At 45.3% G+C, this 19,717-nt stretch overlaps 1 protein-coding gene across 18 annotated transcripts in view; it reads left to right on the forward strand.

Moving 5' to 3' along the window:
* Window positions 1-19,601, forward strand: part of osa (trithorax group protein osa) — an 83,181-nt gene extending 63,580 nt beyond the window's left edge. For 3 of the 18 annotated variants that reach the window (XM_076128337.1, XM_076128353.1, XM_076128355.1), the window contains 15 exons: window positions 7,128-7,420; window positions 7,538-7,754; window positions 7,888-8,060; window positions 8,672-8,713; window positions 9,617-9,661; window positions 10,327-10,515; window positions 11,211-11,427; window positions 11,606-11,728; window positions 12,718-12,792; window positions 13,283-13,373; window positions 13,622-13,910; window positions 15,234-15,338; window positions 16,698-16,988; window positions 17,160-17,243; window positions 17,365-19,601. In XM_076128337.1, the coding sequence (XP_075984452.1) occupies window positions 7,128-7,420; window positions 7,538-7,754; window positions 7,888-8,060; window positions 8,672-8,713; window positions 9,617-9,661; window positions 10,327-10,515; window positions 11,211-11,427; window positions 11,606-11,728; window positions 12,718-12,792; window positions 13,283-13,373; window positions 13,622-13,910; window positions 15,234-15,338; window positions 16,698-16,988; window positions 17,160-17,243; window positions 17,365-19,293 (4,163 nt within the window). In that variant the 3' untranslated portion in view covers window positions 19,294-19,601. The remainder of the gene's footprint in view (window positions 1-7,127; window positions 7,421-7,537; window positions 7,755-7,887; window positions 8,061-8,671; window positions 8,714-9,616; window positions 9,662-10,326; window positions 10,516-11,210; window positions 11,428-11,605; window positions 11,729-12,717; window positions 12,793-13,282; window positions 13,374-13,621; window positions 13,911-15,233; window positions 15,339-16,697; window positions 16,989-17,159; window positions 17,244-17,364) is intronic. The other 15 variants (XM_076128342.1, XM_076128340.1, XM_076128339.1 and 12 more) reach the window with 15 other exon arrangements.
* Window positions 19,602-19,717: the final 116 nt, after the last annotated feature.

The following is a 19,717-nucleotide window of genomic DNA, read 5'->3' on the forward strand; positions in this document are numbered from 1 at the left end:
GGTTGACTGGTAACTTTGGTGCTTTTATATGCAGGAACCAAAAGCAATTTGGTATTTTGCCTAAACCGGCTGTAACGAACGGCAACCGCAAAAGCAATCGTGTTTTGTTAACGTCGTCGATTGCCGAACGTGGCTTTCTCAAAACATCGAGCTATAGACCGGCCAAGCGGCGACTGCTGCGCCACTCGAATACCGGTTATATGACCGCAATACACCCTCACAACGTGCTTCCAGCGCTGCGATCGAACAAACCAAGTTCCTAGTCCAATGCTTGCTCGCACTCCTCGGTGAATTCGACGCCCAGAACCTTTGCGGCAATGTATTCGATATAAGCGTTTAAATTGTCACAGGCTAGTGGAGTGGTGGAAGGTTAACATGACTGTATGACGTCAACTGTTCGGCTCGTCGGACTTCTTGACTCTCGACAAACATCGAATGAATATGTGAAGTCTCGCGCTAGAAAATTATAGACCGAGCGTTTGAGGAAAAATAAGCTGCTTTATGTTTTATGTACAAGCACTCTGGATATACAAGCAATGACTCATTGCTTTATTTTTGGATTTTAAATACGATATTCTGTAGGTACAATTATTTCATATAAAAGTATTATCGGATATAGGTAGGTAGTAGAAACAGTTTTTTCACCATTAGTAGTAGTGGTATTGGTATAAAAAAATCTGCGTGAATACATAGACAAAGATAGGAAATACAATATTGTAAAAGAATTGGGTACTGTTTTAGATATTTTAATGTTTAAATACATTGTATGATTATATCACTGTAATTCCAACACGTTCTGGGTGTAAAAAAGTTTTCATTCTATACATCTATCTTAGCCTTGGTCTAATTGATCATAATATTCTTTATCAATGTGTACCTAAATAAAAATAAAATTCTCTTTATCGATCGCATTGTGCTCGTTTCCAATCCAGGTTCCATCGTTATTTTAACACAATGAAGCCGCAATACCGCAACCCGACGCGTTCGAAGGTGAATTGCGTATTGTTTGACGCCCGCATACAACGTGACTTTCGAAAACGACTTTAATTTTCGACCAATAAGGTTTCTTTTGCGCGAAGTGTTCCTAATAACGCGGATTTTATAAGTGGAACCTTGTGTAGTATGCGTTAGAGATGATAATACCTTGCACAGAGGTTCGTTGTTCAGTATACGGGCGCTAAAAGCGTTTCGCAGTCGGCCGTCGTGCGTATCGGCCGCCGAGCAGTGGAATGCCATCAACTAAGATAAGGCTGGCTCTTGGGACTGAGTCGAGCGCTGCCGCTCGCTGTTTCTCCGTGACATTTGAAACCTATATTTACTTTATACTCGGCTTGATATTTAACATTTTAACTACACCATTTTTTACAATCACGATTTATATTGTTGCTTGAATGGGTAATTTGGTTATGCAACTGTGTCATGCTGTTGTTACATAAATGTATTGATTTTGTCGCAGAATAGTATTTTTGTTTGAACAATTATAATTCTCAACAATTTTTCTGATCTTATTTTATGATGATTAAAAAACTCAAAAGTCCTCAGTCGTTCTATTTATCGTCAAGCGTCCAAGCAAGATATTGTTTGCATAATCGGTTTTATTGTATCATATTTGATTGCCCACTTTACACTCACAAAGTTAGCTACTGCAGTATTTATATCGTCACTGCCGCGCGCATGTGTGCGAATTTGTAAATGTATATCCAGTTGAGCTTGGAGGGTTGGGTATATTTTTTATAGCTTTACTCAAAATTCAACTATGTGCGACCACGTGCCTTAGCGTCCTTGAAAGGCCAACGAACTCTTCACTTTTGAAAAAAAAAAGCAGAATGTAAAACAAAAACGCTTTTTGCCCCGATCCTGCCATAATGTTTGTTTTGATCGTTTTCACGTAAACGATCCTTCGTGGTTTGTTTTGAATGCTTTTTTGTGCCAGGATCGACGTGCTCGTTATTATTATTTATGATGGTCTGTGCCAACTACTCACTGTTGTCAGTCTAAACAATTTATATTTTGGTTACAAGACAGGCACATTCCGTAGATTTCATATTTTGTCAAGGGATTAAGAACTGAAAAAAAATATAAAGGTTACGTAATAGTGCATCACTCTCATTTGTGAATCCTTGGATAGAAAAAGGTTTCGAAATGTAAGTAGGAAACATCAAATAATAAAAAGGTATTTATTTGTAATTACCTAAATATTGTATGTACCTAGTGCGCCACTTCGAGCAAAGTATGTTGGATGATTCGCCTCCAATTCGTAGATATTCCGTATAGAATTTGTATTGTAACGCGAATATGCATTTAAGCTTGAAGTCGGTTTACTATGACGTTCAGTAAAACCTGCGTCGAAACATTATAACAATGCATTTTAGCGTTAGTTCCCGAATACAAGTTATGCACAAAGAACTTAATAATATACTTTTATTATGCAACACAAAATTCTCATCAAATTACATCCATACGAAATTGAACTGGTTGTCCAATTCTTACTGTAAAAGTAATTCGGATCAAATATACGAATAGCGGTCCCACTCCCAAGTGCTTCCGAGTAACGGTAGGCCGAACAAAAAACACTTGAAAAAGAATATGACTCCTGTAGCAGGAACCTGTTGCGTGGCTGCGGTCCCGCCCGATGGCTGCCCATCGCCTAATTGTATTCAGATTACCCCGGAAAAGTGATAAATCTCGGCGAGTCAAGGTCGGAGGGTTCGACAGCCCATTCACCCCGTTCCGTCTGCCCCCTTAGCTAATGGTGCGGACATTCTTTCCCTAACCTCGACCAGACTTGGTTTACGCTATAGTATACTATACGCATTCACTAAATGTACAAGTGAACCCACCTACCACCCCTCGCCCGATAACCAGATGTACTTACCTCACAAACCTAACAACCACCCCGCTTCCGTCCCTCTCTGAGATTGCTGTAAGATTGAAAAGGAAAACGAGATTTAATTTGTCAATGAAATACTTACAGAGGTTTCATTTGATTTGTTTTGTTTTGTTATAGTCATTGTGTCAATTTGCTTCGGCTCTCGATATTGAATAATGAAATTATTCAGCCGCACGTATGAAATTGCTGAACATGAATTACAATACGTTATTATTTTCTAAGATGCATTTTTCTTTGGCATTAAGATTACATTAAAATATGGACCTACTTAGGATTCGTATGTATGGATGCAGTAAACCAGATTTTGTAATATCGTTGCTTGTATATCATTTAGTATATAGGACTTTAAGGCGTCGCGTCGTATGTTAGCGGTGATCAATTTAAATGGGTCGACAAACAGAGCGTCGCCCTGACGCCACCGCTTGTCTCAACTAGGCCGCTCTTGTTAACGCTATTGTCTCCGTTCTGTTTATACTCTTTGCTTGCTCTTTACTCACATAATGCCATTACCTACGAGAACCGTATTCACAATAATGTTTAGAATTTAATCTTTTTATTTCTCCGTCTAACGTCCCGCTTAATTTTTTCTTTGGTCCCCCAAACCGATTGGTTGCTACTCCATGAACCAAAACCGATTTTAAATGAGTTTGATTTTATAATATTACCATTTATGACTTTATTCTACCATACATTCAAAACCAATAAAAGCTGAAAGTTTAAGCACCAACAAAAATTCGTTGTAAGTTGGAAATGTCCTCATTATTACGGGTCACTGCACCAAAAATGTATTCGAATAAAAACACCCAGATCTACGAATAACTGCGTGCCAGCGTGATTTTGAATTTTCAGTGTAAATACTAAAGCAAAACACTTTGAACATACAGCCACGTTCAGTTTAGAGACTAAGTGTAAATTGCGAACACGATGCAACATCAATTTATTGTACATGTTCGAAAAAATATATCATTTACACATAAGATCCATTTGGCTTTAACCTACCACGAGCTAAAATATTCCTATATTCTATTAACCTTTAAGAGCTCAGATATATAAGAAGGCTAATCCTCGTTGTTATTAATAAATTCAATTTAAAACTGGTTGTGTACGAAATTTTGCTGAAAATTGCACGAATCTTAATTTAGCAGTATAGTCACTTCTAGCCTTTAGTGTCGCGATATAGGGCTGTAAGTAATCCGATAGAATTGTAATTGTTATGCTGATGTCAAAATTTTGGAAACAACTTGGCAATCGTCCTGGACTCATTACTGAAAATATTGCTTGACTTCTATCATATGTTATAGCTCAAATTGTTATAATATTTTTTAAAGTTATCAGATCGACATAATTTCGTCTCCCTTTAAGTAGGCGATTCACGAGCTCACGATGATAAGACTGATGCCTTACCCTTGGTTAAGTTATTAATAAAATCGTTTCTGCGTGAGTCACGTCTGCGACTACTGTATAAATAAGACTTTCGTCTTTATCGCTATTTGCTATGATTCACCGATATCTCCCTCTTCAAATTGACCACATTTTACGTTTCCTGTTGGGTTTTCCTCAATGCATTCACAGTATATTCGCTGGACTTTAACTCTCATTGAATTAATTGCCTTATCGCCCACACTTGGCCCGTTTTGACGAAAAACAATACTGTTTAAAACAAAATAGTAGAAATTGTGTTCAACTGCGCTAAAGTTGTGGACAGTTGATATTTAAAAAAAAAGTCGAGCAATTCCACTTATTTAAGTGACATTATTACGGCTTTCAGTTGCAAGCTGCCCTGACAGCCTTTCACTGAACCTTTTCGTAAAATGTTTACTCTACTTATGGTATTTGACAGTTTAAAAAATACAGTTAACGACTGCTGGCTTCTAATTAGATGGTAAATGTATTATGTTGGTTGGGTTTCTTATGTTATTTATACGTTTAGCCCTAACTTTACGTATACATAGTGTGTGGGCGCTGATCGTATGCGCGGAATGTGACGGCTCTACGCGGGCAGCCGCGGTAGGTGCGCGCCCAAACGCACATTGCCAGCTTAAGAGCCCACTCCTCAAGTGCCGATACTTCGAAATGTTGAGACTATGTATTGTGCTTTTGTCCACATAAAAGTTTTCTCGATATTATTATCGACTTTCTTCCAAATTCATTTATAAGATGTTGCTTGACTGTGGAACAACAACGAACTTTAAAAGTTCACATATTTTAAACCTTTAATGGGAGCGGCACATAGTGTGATAAACACCCGTTGGTTTGGCGGTTGAGTTTGTGTACGGTGTCCTTATGAAATATCCAAATATACCTAACTGGTTTAAAGTCAAGTTTAAATCATTAAAGACCTTGCAGTATCATGCACGTGCATTCGTGGTATTATTGTTGGATGGGAAAGTAAAGACCTCGGCTGAGGTGCGTTACGCACGCCGCGCCGTCGCCACCGCTGCACGACCACTTGCGTTGCGTGGTGACGGGCCTGCCCTTGACAGAGCTGGTTATGCACTAAGAGTCCGACACCGTTGCTCAATAACACAGCAATGACACTTATTACTGCCCTGTATAATGACACAACGGAAGTCTACCGTTTTATACATTTTCCAGGCGAATGATAATGTCGGGTCATGATCATAAGTGCATGTTTGTTATGCACGGTTTGAACTGATACACAAACACTGTTTAGTATCTAAAAGTAAGAAAGTGTGTAATAGACGATGACTGGATTATTATCTAGAGACAGTATTGAATAGGTCCAACCACATCAAGTATCCACGATAACTCTTCTACGAGATTCCTTTTCTGTCCTGAGCACTGTTGTTAACACCTTGACAGTTGATATGTTCCTATATCCCCATAGAATAAGACAGAGTAAATTACGTAGTTTGAATGCAATGCATCCATTAATTACTACGGGGACGTCCTTGTCCATTTTTAATTTCATATCGTGATCGAGATACGGTTCAGTAATGTACGACTACTGGGACTGGTTTAGATCTAATAACATTCAATTTATACAGAATATAGTGATAAATTCATGGAAACCAAAGTTGGCACAGATTCTCTGTTTTCATACAGTATGATGTCTACAGGAAATGTCAATGTCATTAGATGCATTCTATAATACTTCCATTCAACATTGGTCCGCATGCTATTTTTACGAGACATTGGACGGATGTGAGTCGAGCCGGGACGACCCCATTACCGTGGCGCTACACTCATTAAAGGTCGTCGTAAACAAATAGATATATAGGTGGGCGCGTATGGCACAACGTTGTTATCTATGATTCACCGGCGCCTCGCTGTCTGCCGAGCGTCTGATCGCGCCGACACAATATAATGGCCCGATAATAGCCCACTGATGAGATTAAAGTGGCGACCCTCGCACGTGTTTATCTTTATTTACTTACACCAGTCCATTACGGCTCATCAAATGTTCAAAAATTTTCATACAATCTTAGATTTTTGCAATGGTGTAATTGCTGTAAAATAATCAGTAACAGTCGGGCGATCTCACGTAACACTAACATAACCGAGTCCAAATTGACCTACATAAAAGCTGCAATACCACTTTCGTCGTCGCAAATCACTGCCGCTCGTATCTCGGCCTCGGTCAATGCGTTGCGTGCATGTCGTATGCACATATACGGATGCAATAAAGTGCAGCGAGAATTCGCAGGCTAGCGGCGCATGCTGCTCACGTGCCGGCTGAAAACGAAAGTGATCGGATGCGTCTCTCCGCCCTCGATTGATGATCGGCCGGCTTAGGCGAGCCCTCGTTAACTGTATTATTCAAATTGTGTGTGCGAGCCCCGCCGGCCACCACGATCGATCACAAAACCGATACACGCCAATGTTTGTCGCTTGCACTCTCGTATACAATTTAATTGATAAACTTGACATTTAACTACGGCTTACATTGTGCAATCGTACCGTACTAGTAGTTCTGTTTTGAAGTTTCTATTCAATGAGCCATTCATAGAAATAGTTTACCAATTTATGAACTAGTTGCGGAACCATTCGAAGCTGTTCAGTAAAAGTTAGTTTTGACATCTGCTGTACTTACAGAAAATAGTTTACATTAGTAAATAATTCTTCAGCACAACTTGCTGTCAATTAACACTCTTGACGTGAAACCAATATTAGCAATTGTTCATTATTCTGTTCTGAACTACACACTCCAACCTAGGCTTTTAGATTTTATTTGTTGTCCAATGCAGATTTAATGATATATTGTAATTATTTACAGGCACGCAGAACGTAGCGATGCCGCCGCGAACGTCGTCGTCGCTATCGGACGGCAGCGGGCCGCCGGCGCGTCCTGGCGCTGGCGGCGCGGGCGGGGCGCCGGCGCCTGGAGCAGGTCCACCGCCCGGCGCCATGGTGGCGCAGCCCTACGCTCATCACCCTCCATACAAGGGTCCTCATTACGCGCCGCCGCCGCAGCCTTACGGCTACCCGCCGAGGAATCATCATCCTTACCCCTACGGCTATCGTCCGCCGCCACCGCCGCATCCGCCGCAGCATTATCCACCACTAAAGGTAAAAGCTACTAACCAATAATTTAACTTACGTCTTAATGTGTTCCATATTTACCTCGATTCCAGTGAATTTTTTAATCCGAATTAACATCTAACCGTGCGCCTTCCGATGTTTCAGCAGCAGCCGCGTCACATGGGTCCGCCAGGCCCCGGCGGGCCGGGAGGACCCGGCGCGCCGGGAGCACCCGAGGGTGCGATGCCACCCCCGACCGCGCCCGCCGAGCCGCACGACAACGGGCCCGCAGCGCCCGCCACCGCACTCGTCACCACCGGCCCCGACGGTGCGCCGCTCGACGAAGGCAGCCAGCAGAGCACGCTCAGTAACGCCTCGGCAGGTCCGTACATACGTCCGTGCTCTCATTACGACGAGCAAATTTTTAATTTTCCATTTTTTGAAGCTAAGTTTTCTAAACTAATCAGTTCCTACGAGGCACGAGTCCATAAAGCATGGTGGTGTTTTTGTTACAGCTTCAGGTGAAGAAGCGTGCGGCGGCTCGGGCTCGAGCAAGGGCGGGTCGCGCAAGGAGTACGGCGCGGGCAGCGCGGCGCCGTCGCCGTCGCCGGGCGGCGGCTCGCACTCGTCGCTGCACGACGACTACGACGCGTCGCCGTCGTCGTGGCCGCGCCCGCCGTCTAGTCCCGTGAGTGTCGCCGTCACCCGCCATTAGCCCGCCACCACCTCGCCACGTGGCACCGCTACACTGACACGCCTCGCTCTCTTAGTTGTTCTCGCTGGTACTTCTGGAAACCGTCCGATTCGATTTTTCCAAGATCGATCGAGAGCGATCGAAGATTCGCGTTCTATGACAATTTGTTTAACTCTTATGTCATGGACGTTTCCGAAGTATATGACGGCCGAGAGACCGATGCATATCGATGAGTAGTTGCAATTACATTTACAGACATCTCCTTTGACTTTATCTAACGTTACATTTTTACTTTTCAAATATTGCATTTACGTGGAAACCCATAACGAACCACTCTTGTCACGGGCGTCGATCGCATGAAAATTCGCATTACTCTTATGTAAATATGTGTAAGTAGAAGTACTAGAGAAGCGCCAACACTCGATGTGACTGGCGCCCGTGAACTCAACATTATTTTATGTTTCGGTTCAGTTAAATGCCTTGTCACTGGCCATTAAAAGTTTGTAATTAGGTCTTTTCATACATTTCGATTGTCTTGTTTCTCACCGTACATACTGTGTGTGTGTGAGCGAAAGGGAGGCATTGCATTTTATCATGTATTTCAGGTATTTAACAGTCACATACCGCCGGAGTCCTACAGATCAAAGGTTTATATCAAGTTAAAGATCATAAGCATGTGTAGTGCTCGATACGATTAATATTTTCACTTAATAACGTGTTACAAATTGCATGTTAGTCGAACTCTATCTGCATAATACAAAATGCATTGCCTTTTAATGCATAATAATATGATTGCATCTGTGTACATACTTGTATTTCATAAATATACAACTATACAACACCAACTTTTTAGCTTGAAGCTTGAAAAACCTTAGTTTCTACACTTTATTTTGCTTTCCGCTACATTTCTTTTTATGGTTGTGGAGATGCTTCCAGAAACAGTTTAGGGACTTTTTAAACTATAACTAAGGAATGTGTATTATTTATTTAAACGTTAAAATAGTGTACGGTCTTATGGTTTTTAATATTTTACGTTTCGTTTAGAATTTTCTTACACGAATAATGTCGTTGAATGAAGTGTGATTGGCTATTTAGTTGTTACAGTAGAGCATGATTATTTGGTTTGATGCCTGTTTGTTAACGTGTGCACACATTTTTAAACACGGACGTCGCCTATCCTGACTGTTAACAGAGTAACAATTTTTATAGATCAATGTTCTGGTTTGGCCATGTCCGTGTTGGGAAATATGTACGTGCGTTACCTATCGACCTGCACTGTGCATCAGATTGCATGAAAATACTCGAAGTCCCGTTTCGTAAACTATGTACGAGCTTGTCATTTAGTTTATTGAAAGGGTTTGTATTGGAATGCAATATTGCAAAAACTCCTTATTTCAATAATAATTCTAATTTCGATTCTGTTAATTTATGTAGCTTCATTTTTTTGATAATTTTGTATAAGGAGTTTTTCAAAACGAACGGGGCTGACGAAAGTAGTTTGGATTCGGATAAATACAGATTTATTATACTAGTGGAAATTTTTATTTTAGGCTGAAAATTCAAGGCGACGAATAGGAGAGTCTTCGTCAGGCCCGGTAACGCACAACTCTATCTAAACGCTTGCTCTATGCCGTGAATATAGCTCACTTCATATTCAATATACCTACTCTACAGTAAAATCAAACATGTATCTAGACATAATATATTGCTAGAATTAAATAAAACTAAGCATCCGTTTTATGACATGTGTAAATATACACTTACATAAGAAAACTTGCTAATAAATAGTTGTGGTATTATAGAAATGAGTGCTTAGTTTTTTATATATTTAAGTGGCTTAAGACGTTCAAAATTATCGACGTTTACGTTTTGAATAAAAGAAAATCAACTCTTTATGACGACATGTAGTTCGTTAATGATATAGTAATACTATGAAAGATTTTAAAATGTACGACTACAACCACACAAAGGGACTGCATTTGAGTAAACGGTTTGTTGTCCATAAGTTAAAGCACTTCATAAACACCCAGTTGTTCGTAAATTGTAACTACATATTTACTTCATAGCAAAGGCTATTATCATCGAAACTATTCATAATGATAGAAATGGTAGAGAAAAGAATTACAATGTCAGTTTTAATAACTAGTTTTAAACAGGACGATTTGATTTAAAACAGAACAAGTAATACAAAGCGTAAAAGTCGTTAATTAGACGCTCAGCCTCCGCAAGTCGGGTGTGTAATGGGGTCTGTCTGTGCCAGAAGTCGGACTCGCTGGGCAAGCTGTACGAGATGGACGACGCGCCCGAGCGCCGCAGCTGGGTGGAGCGCCTGCTGGCCTTCATGGAGGAGCGGCGGACGCCCATCGCCGCCTGCCCCACCATCTCCAAGCAGCCGCTCGACCTGTACCGCCTGTACCTGCTGGTGCGCGACCGCGGCGGCTTCGTCGAGGTACTGCCGCCCGCTCCCCGCCCGCTCCCCGCCCGCTCCCCGCCCGTATGCGGCTCACTATACGAGCCGCATTTTACGGGTTTCTTTCCTTTATTATTTAAACTCACTATTAACATAAATCTTACGATCATAATATTACGAATTGCATTCTATTTAGCTTACCGCACTAAAAGTCAAGCAAATAAATGTATACGCGACGAACGGTGTGTGTAATTCAATTTGGTTTTACAGTTTTAAACGTGAACATTTGTAAACATTCGTATTCTCGAGTATCACTTTAGCGGTGCTAGTGAAACGACGCAGCGCTCGATGCGACCGAGACTAATAGACTTCAGTCAGGATTTATGTTAGTGCATGTACCGCGCGCTTTATGTGAATAGGCGCCATAAACCCGCCCGGCCTTTAACGATAGTTAATAAATTTTTATCATTGAAACGTTGAGCGAGTCCGGCGGCGGTCACTCCGCCGCGCGACGCCGCGGGGAGCGCTCGCCTGCTCAACCTCACTCGACAGAATCGCCGGCATGGTCAGGTTTCCACTCGTTAACGCGCGCGAGTTATCGCCTTTTCCATTGAGCACTAAACCTTCACACTTTATGTTCTAGTTAACTGTCGCCTCGTGTTCATTTGTTTACTTCAAAATGCAAAGTGATATTCGCTTCATTGTGCGCCTCGCTAAAATGTAAACGTTCACAGGTGACGAAGAACAAGACGTGGAAGGACATCGCAGGCCTACTGGGCATCGGCGCGTCGTCGTCCGCCGCCTACACGTTGCGCAAGCACTACACAAAGAATCTGTTAGCGTACGAGTGCCACTTCGACCGCGGTGGGATTGACCCGCAACCCATCATCAATCAAGTAGAAGCCTCCACTAAAAAGAAGAGTGGAAAATCCAATAGTACGTCCAGTGCAGGTCAGTTCCAAGTTGAATTATTTATATCCTGCATATCTGGTTTTTTCCCAAATTTATTACTAATTTTCAATAAGTATAGGTAAAGTTATTTTTTTCATGTCATGTCCTTAAAATATTTCTATAGGTATATATTATAAGGTAATTGCGTTCAAAATCTGATGGCACGTGGTTTTACCAGCAGGTTCATCAAATTCACAAGAGTCATTCCCGGGCGGCGGCGGCAGCAGTGCCAGCGGAGCTCCCATGGACGGCTATGGCGGCCAGTACGCCGGCTACCCGCCGCAGCCCAACCACTCGCAAGGTACGGACCGCTCCATACATACACGAACTGATTACGAACATTCAGTTATCTGTTATTCGCTTCACCTGTTACAATGCTATAGTGTGAAATGTTGCCAGATTCGATTTAAACATATTTCCGTTTGTTCACTTGCTATTTGTTTGAAAATTTGTTCATATTCCGATTCCCTCGACTCTAGGAATCTAGTTAAGATACTACGTATTATCTTCTCGATCTTTAGAGTTTTTATTATTTTATCGTAATCTGGCAACATGCGTGTGAATAGACAGTCGTTAGATTCGGCTGTAGTGGCACCGCGTGACTTAGCACATGTTCGTGCATCGCTAGGCACTCTCAAATACTGTCGGCCACCAATCAAATTCGATTAATCTCTTAAGTATAGCATATTATTTTCGATTGTGAGGCGACAGTGTTTACAGAGTGATTGACACCCACTGTTAGTTCTGATCGCTGTACATGAGCTCGATAGACTTAGCCGACAGTGTCCGCGCACTGACGCCGCGACACTCGTCACAGTTGTCACGTTAGTGGCGCGCACCGTGTACCAGGACACCACGCGGTGCTTGTTTTCTTTATTTGTGCCATCGAACTAACTATCTAATGTTTCCGAGTGTGACACATCTAACAAACCATTCGGCCCATTATACTACGCTTACCACTTACCACTAACTCTTAACAGTCGTATCTGTGAGGAACTTAACATGGTGTTATAAGTCTTGTGTGAATATTGTTTTCCACTGTAAATACAAACTGTGTCAACTATCTCGGAATATTTTTGTGGTGCCAACCACAGCACTTGGCACGTTATTAAGAAACTTGTTCTGATTAGCAACTTTTTAAATCATGGAAGATTCGTTCAAAAATCAATAATAAATGAGCTTTTTGATACGATATTTGAAGTGAGAAGTTCACTTGAAAATGTGCCGTAGTGGTGTGGTGGTTAGTTTTCCTCTCGGGTACGTGTTGGGTACAAAGACGTGTGGTTGTAGGCGGCGGGCCGGGCGGGGACAACCTCGCCGCCTCCAACCCGTTCGACGAGCCGCCGGGGCCCAGGAGACCCCCAGGTACTTAACACACAGCACTCTCCTCATATACCTTGTCATGTCACGTATTAACCCTTTTCCTATTCACAGGTCCGTTATGAGTTTTTAATTAATTATAATACCAACTACTGATAAAAATGTTATTCTCATACTTTCTATCATCCCATAATCTTCTCAGTGTAATTTGTATAAGTATTATGGGAATTATTGACACATGACGGATTCTACCAAACAAGTTTTCTTTTCAAATATAATGTATGTATTTATTTATTTCCTGTTTTCACCCATTTAGCTTGTTACCGCTTTTGTTGTATTATTTCGCATATTATAAAGAACATTTATGTATATGGACGTATTTTATTAATTACTTTCATTTGTACAATAATCTTTGTGCATGTTTCTTTTATATCATTATGTGTGTTTATCGATGCATGTATATAAAAGTAGCACAGAGTTAATGTTGTCGATATTTTCAATAGATATGATTGTAATGCGACGTATACTTAATTAGCAGGTTACCAGCAAGGATACGGGTACGACTACGCGTCTCCTTACCAGCCGAATAGGCCAGTTTATCCACCGTACGGCCCCGACGGAGACAGGTACGTACTTTTCTATTCGTTACTTATATTGTTTTTAAAAATCTTTAATTAAATTAGGCAAAACAGTCGCGAGACGATAAACGGCTCAATAGAAGACAATTCTCTGAGTACTCAAAGACTAACTCTTAAAGACTTAAAGGAAAATCACACAGTTTCCGAAGTCATCTGAGAAGATCCTCTCCAAATGTCCATATAGACTTCACGCGTGGTACTAATAGACTAACGCTCGTCGTCGTGATGTTCCGCAGGGGCTACCGCGGCGGCGCGGGCGGCGAGTACCAGTACGGCGGCTACGGCGGCGCGTACCGCGGCGGCGCGCCGGGCGCGGGCACGCCGCCGCCGCAGCAGCCCTACCCCGAGTACTACCGCGCGCCGCACCCGCCGCACGCGCCGCAGCACCCGCCGCACGCGCCCCTCGCGCCGCACCCGCAGCCGCAGCACCCGCCGCACCCGCAGCACCCGCCGCACCCGCAGCACCCGCAGCACCCGCCGCATCCGCCGCACCCGCCCATCTCGCCGCAGCAGCCGCCGCACGAGGTATGCCACCCGCCCGCCGAGGACCGGGACCCCGAGCGACTTTGAACTTTATCCAGCCTTCGATGTCCAGCGTAGCGTTTCAATTGAGCGTTAATGCTGCGCGTTAAAGATCAAAGTCACTTTAAAACAGTAAATGTAGCATGAATTATAGGATAAGTAGACGGATACATAGTTTATTTTCGACAACTATTTAGACAACATTTTAGAGGATGATTTATTATAAATTGTTTAAAATATCCATAATATTTATTATTTTCAAGTAATTCAAGGATTTTAGTATAGATAATTATATTTTGTGTCGATTTCTGAATGTTATGAAATATATTTGGAATGTGTATAGTTGCTATAAAACGGCAGGATAGCCAGCCTAAATATTTATTGTCTTGCATGACTAGCATGTAAGGCTGCAGTTACACGCAACCGAGTGACCTCTCTCGCACGTATTGAATTAAACAACATACATGTTGCATGTCATTTTAAACAGAGATATTTTGAAGATGCGGATGGACTCTTGGTTGCGTTGGCGCATATTATACGATTTTATTCAAAGAAGTATTATTCATAATTCACATAATGTGATACTGTGCTTTATGTTGCACAATTATTTATCTGATCGTTGTTCAATTATGGACTCTAACAATATTATACAACGAGAAACAAAAAAAAATCATTGTTACAATATTAGAGAGTTAGATCCGTAATATGAAAAACAATCATAGTAACTTAGTATTTATTATTTAAATTAAAAGTTTTCGTATCTCGAGTGTTGTCAAAATGTTATAGGTTACAGAATATTTATACAGGTTGCAGAAAATCACCATTAAAATTGTTAAAATGTTAAGCCTTTGTAATATTATGAACATTAACCAGGCAAGCGCAGATTTTATGACAAGCAAAGACATTTCAAGTCGAATAAATCAACTTTCCTTGTCGGGCTGCTCGAGGCATGCATACCTAGATAAGAAATTGATGCACATTTATCTTTTCATTTTCCTTCAAGGCAACGAACTGTGTTCTATCGACCACAGTCCTCACAGACAGTTTTTAAATACCCGTAGTTTGAAATCGGAAAAATTCTCCGCTTAATCTATGCATGTCTCGTCGTAATACCCTGTCATGATGTGCAATGCGTCGAGGTTTGATGCACCACATGGTCGGGTCAAATCAGCTCGAGAAGGGAACGTATGCGCTCGTCGTGGACACTGAGAACTGTGATAAGTTCGAGCAGTGTCGAGAGTGAGCGCGTGGCGGAACAGCGCTCGCGCCGCTGAGCTCGGTGTGCGAGTAGGTAGTGACGGTTGGTTGTTGTCTGTTCGGGTGTAGATGTCGGGCGTGTCGGGCGGCGCCGCGGCGTGTGTCGGTAACTTATTGAACTCGCAGCTGGCGCGCCAGCTGGTGGCGCCGCTGCCGCCCAGCCCCAGACCCTACGTACGGACGCCCCGTTTGTACCACGCACTCAACACCGCTTCCCATCGATTGGCGTACCGGTTCATTCTCACCCGCACGGAAATGGTCACGCGTGCCCACAGACGATTCTCGTTCATTGTTTACTTATTTATTAGCCGTTTGCACTGGCTCAGTAAAATCATTGGTTGACTTATTGGGAGGTTTCTGACAGATGTATTTATACATAAACAGACCCTAGCGCTAGCTGCATTCTACAAGATAGAGTCAGTCAAATTAATAAAGTAATGTGGTTCTCATTGCATCAGAGTGACTGATGGAAAATATAACAGTATCACAAAGTACTGTTATATTTCCATGATCGATATCTTTTTATAGTCTGCAAAACGCAGGAGTAAAATCTACATAATAGTTACTATTACATTAATTTAAAAGCTTCTAAAAAATTAATTTAATTTATTTTAAAACGTATAACTCTTTTTATGTGGCGATATTATATTATTGCCGTCGACAATAAATTTTCAATGTTATCACTTTTTCTAGAGAACGATAATCGCTGTGAGGGGCAAATCTCATTCGTGGTTTTGGCTTCATTTAATTTTTTTTTTTCAAATAATACCACTCGTTTGACAAAATTTTAAGCTATCACTGTTATTTTTTATCTTCTATTTTTGTTTAACAAAATTTGGCTTGCGGTGTGATTAATTGGCTTTTCCGATCTCGTCGTCGTCGGTCGCGAGACTGCGATGACTAAACAAAACAAATTCGTCCGCTCAGCTCCTTCAAAATTTAACAAAAATAATCAAACATGGAAGTTAAGGTTTAGAGTGTGTGGTGGTGGCTTTATATGAACAATTTGGTCACTTAATCATTGTGCATGCATTCAATTCTCACAATTCATGTAAGCTTAGCTGTAAGTTAACGGTATCGTAGCTTTGTTATTTACAACACTACTCGATCGAATGCGTCGCGAGGTTGATCACCTATGCAAATGTATATTTTTGTATCACCTGTAACGATACATTCGATCGATTTTTGTACGAACATATTTAAGCCAACACATTTGGGTGCACGGCCAGAGTAACAAAGTTACTATGAATGTCGCTTTTTGTTATAGTGACCTCGGCGTAACTAGATCGATCTGTTTGCAAAAAAATGGTTTTTTTAAGTGTCTTCCAAAATAAGAACAACTATGTTAAATCTATCACGTTGAACAGGAGTATAATTGTACATGTAAATAGCATCGGCACCGTTAACGACAGAGAGATCGGTTACTCTCCTCTAACCTAGACGCCGCATCTCACCGAGTGTCGCGTCAAGGTGCAGGAGGACGAGGCACAACCACGGCGACCCTCGCTAATCTGTCCACCTGCGTATCCGCAGTACGGCGGCGGCAAGCAGCTAGGAGCGGGAGCGGGGGCACCCGCGGGCGCGCCGCGACGGCATCCCGACTTCGCGAAAGGAGAGGGACAGTACGGGGGAGCCGGCGCGGGCGCCGCCGGGCCCGGCGCGGGGGCAGGCGCGGCGCCCGGCGCCGGCGCGCCCGCACGCTTCAGCACGGGCTGGGGCAGCGCCTTCCCGCGACCGCCGGCGCCGCCCGCGCCCGCCGCGCCCTGGCGCCCGCCTCCCGGGGCGCAGCCGCCTCAGTGGTCGCACCCGCCCTACCAGCCACCGGTAACTTTACCTTTATCTACCTCACGATCATAACCCTTTTCGCATCATGACATAACTGCCAATATGTTTTTGAAAATATAGTACTAAATAATATCAGTAACTAGTGCACACACCTTCGTTTGAATTCGAATACATGGAGCTCTATATATTAAAAAGCTGTACACTTTTCAGCCGGGTGGAGCGCCCGCGTGGGCTGGAGCACCTCGACCACCGACTCAGGACGGCACGTACTCATCTTCAGCTGCACCTTCACCCGTAAGTTATTTGTTCTTTATAACCACCGTAATAAATGATTATACTTAACGACGTTAAATTAAAATGGAATTTGTTCACGTCTTGATATTTTTTTTTAACATGACGTCTTGTCCATTTGCAGAACTCGGCACCGACGTTAAATGCTGCGGGGCAGTTAAAACGTGAGCTAACATTCCCCGCCGAGTGCGTGGAGGCGGCGGTACCCACGGGAGAGAAGCGGCGCCGCCTCACCAAGGCGGACGTGGCGCCCGTCGACGCCTGGCGCATCATGATGGCGCTCAAGTCCGGCCTGCTCGCCGAAACGTGCTGGGCGCTCGACATACTCAATATACTCCTCTTCGACGATAACTGTATAGGATACTTTGGCCTGCAACATATGCCTGGCCTTCTCGATTTATTACTAGAACACTTCCACAAGAGTCTGAGTGACGTTTTCGAATCGCCCTCCACCGACGAGGGGCCATGGTATGCGCCGCCACCTAGCCCCGAACCGGTAGTCAAGCCCGTCAAAACGAAGAAAGAACCCCGCGAACCGCCAGATCCCGCCGACCGCGTGCGGGTTATATCCGGCGAAAACTATACGCTCGAGTCTCGTCGACGACATCCCGTCGTGTACAAGCCCGATGCGGAACTGTTCGCGCCCGAGGACGAGGCGGAGGACCACGAGCACGTTGAGGACGTGCTGGAGCCCTGGCAGTTCGGCGGAGACTCCGGCGGCGCCGCGCACGTCGTGCCGTGCTTCCGCGGAGAGTTCCTGCACCTGCCCTTCGTGCGGGTCATGCCCGGCGTGCGGCCGCCCTCGCCGCCCGCCGGGCCCGAGCCGCGCGCCAAGCCCGAGCCCGACGCCGCGCCGCCCGACCCGCCCGCCGAGGCGCCGCCGCCCGCCGACGACGCCGACCGCGACAACCTGGCGCCCGAGCCCATGGAGCTGGAGCCCGAGCGGCGGCCCGCGCTCGGCGTGCGCGACCCCGCCGGCGTGCTGAAGCGGCGCCGCCTCGAGGACTACGAGGACGAGTGCTACACGCGCGACGAGCCCAGCCTCAACCTCGTGGACGAGTCGCGCGACGCGCTGGCGCGCCGCTGCATCGCGCTGTCCAACATCCTGCGCGGCCTCACCTTCGTGCCCGGCAACGAGGCCGAGTTCTCGCGCTCCGGCGCCTTCCTGGCGCTGGCCGGCAAGCTGCTGCTGCTGCACCACGAGCACGCGCCGCGCGCGGCCCGGGCGCGGGCCTACGAGCGCGCGGCGCGGGACGACGCCGACGCCAGCGCGTGCTGCTCCAGCCTGCGCGGCGGCGCCGAGTGGTGGTGGGACGCGCTGGCGCAGCTGAGGGAGGATGCGCTAGTGTGCTGCGCCAACATCGCGGGCGGCGTAGAGCTTGCGGGGCAGCCCGAGGCCGTGGCGCGCCCGCTGCTGGACGGCCTGCTGCACTGGAGCGTGTGCCCCGCGGCCGTGGCCGGGGACGCGCCGCCCGCCGCCGGCGCCGCGTCGCCGCTGTCGCCGCGCCGCCTGGCGCTCGAGGCGCTGTGCAAGCTGTGCGTGACGGACGCCAACGTGGACCTGGTGCTGGCCACGCCGCCGCGCGGCCGCATCGCGGCGCTGTGCGCGGGGCTGGCGCGCGACCTGTGCCGCCCCGAGCGGCCCGTGGTGCGCGAGTTCGCCGTGAACCTGCTGCACTACCTGGCGGGCGCGGGCGGCGGCGCGGCGCGGGAGGTGGCGCTGCACGCGCCGGCCGTGGCGCAGCTCGTGGCCTTCATCGAGCGCGCCGAGCAGACGGCGCTGGGCGTGGCCAACCAGCACGGCGTGGCGGCGCTGCGCGACAACCCCGACGCGATGGGCACGTCGCTGGACATGCTGCGGCGCGCGGCCGCCACGCTGCTGCGGCTGGCGGAGCACCCGGAGAACCGGCCGCTGATCCGGCGCCACGAGCGGCGCCTGCTGTCGCTCGTCATGTCGCAGATCCTGGACCAGAAGGTGGCGCACGAGCTGGCCGACGTGCTGTTCCACTGCAGCCAGCCGGCGCGGGACGCGGACGCGCCGCTCGCGGAGTAGTGCTAGTGACTGACTCGTGACTCGACTGATGAACATAACTTACCTGTCGGTACGTGACGTGTACATATAGTGATACGGGCGCTCGGACGCGCCGCTGACTTCCGTTTGACTGTCTCGCGAGCCCGAGCTCGTTGTAGCGGTGTCTCAAGTGTTAGGCTGTACGATCCGATTTTGTTATTTATGTCCATGATGATTTATTTACAACAAGAATGTCAATGTGCTATAATCGATTTCTATTGTTCGATTGTGAAAAAGATGTATTATAACACGTAATTTTGATTTTTATAATAAAATGGGACTTGAATCTGTTTATTGGTTTTATGATGGAGATTTTATACCGAGTACCTTTAGCGCCTTTGTCTATAAGAGAAAACGTAGTGGAGAGTGTGAGGAGCTTATGTGGGCTATAAGTTTAATTAAGTTT

Source organism: Anticarsia gemmatalis, chromosome 21 (assembly GCF_050436995.1).
Source record: "Anticarsia gemmatalis isolate Benzon Research Colony breed Stoneville strain chromosome 21, ilAntGemm2 primary, whole genome shotgun sequence".
NCBI lineage: Eukaryota > Metazoa > Arthropoda > Insecta > Lepidoptera > Erebidae > Anticarsia > Anticarsia gemmatalis.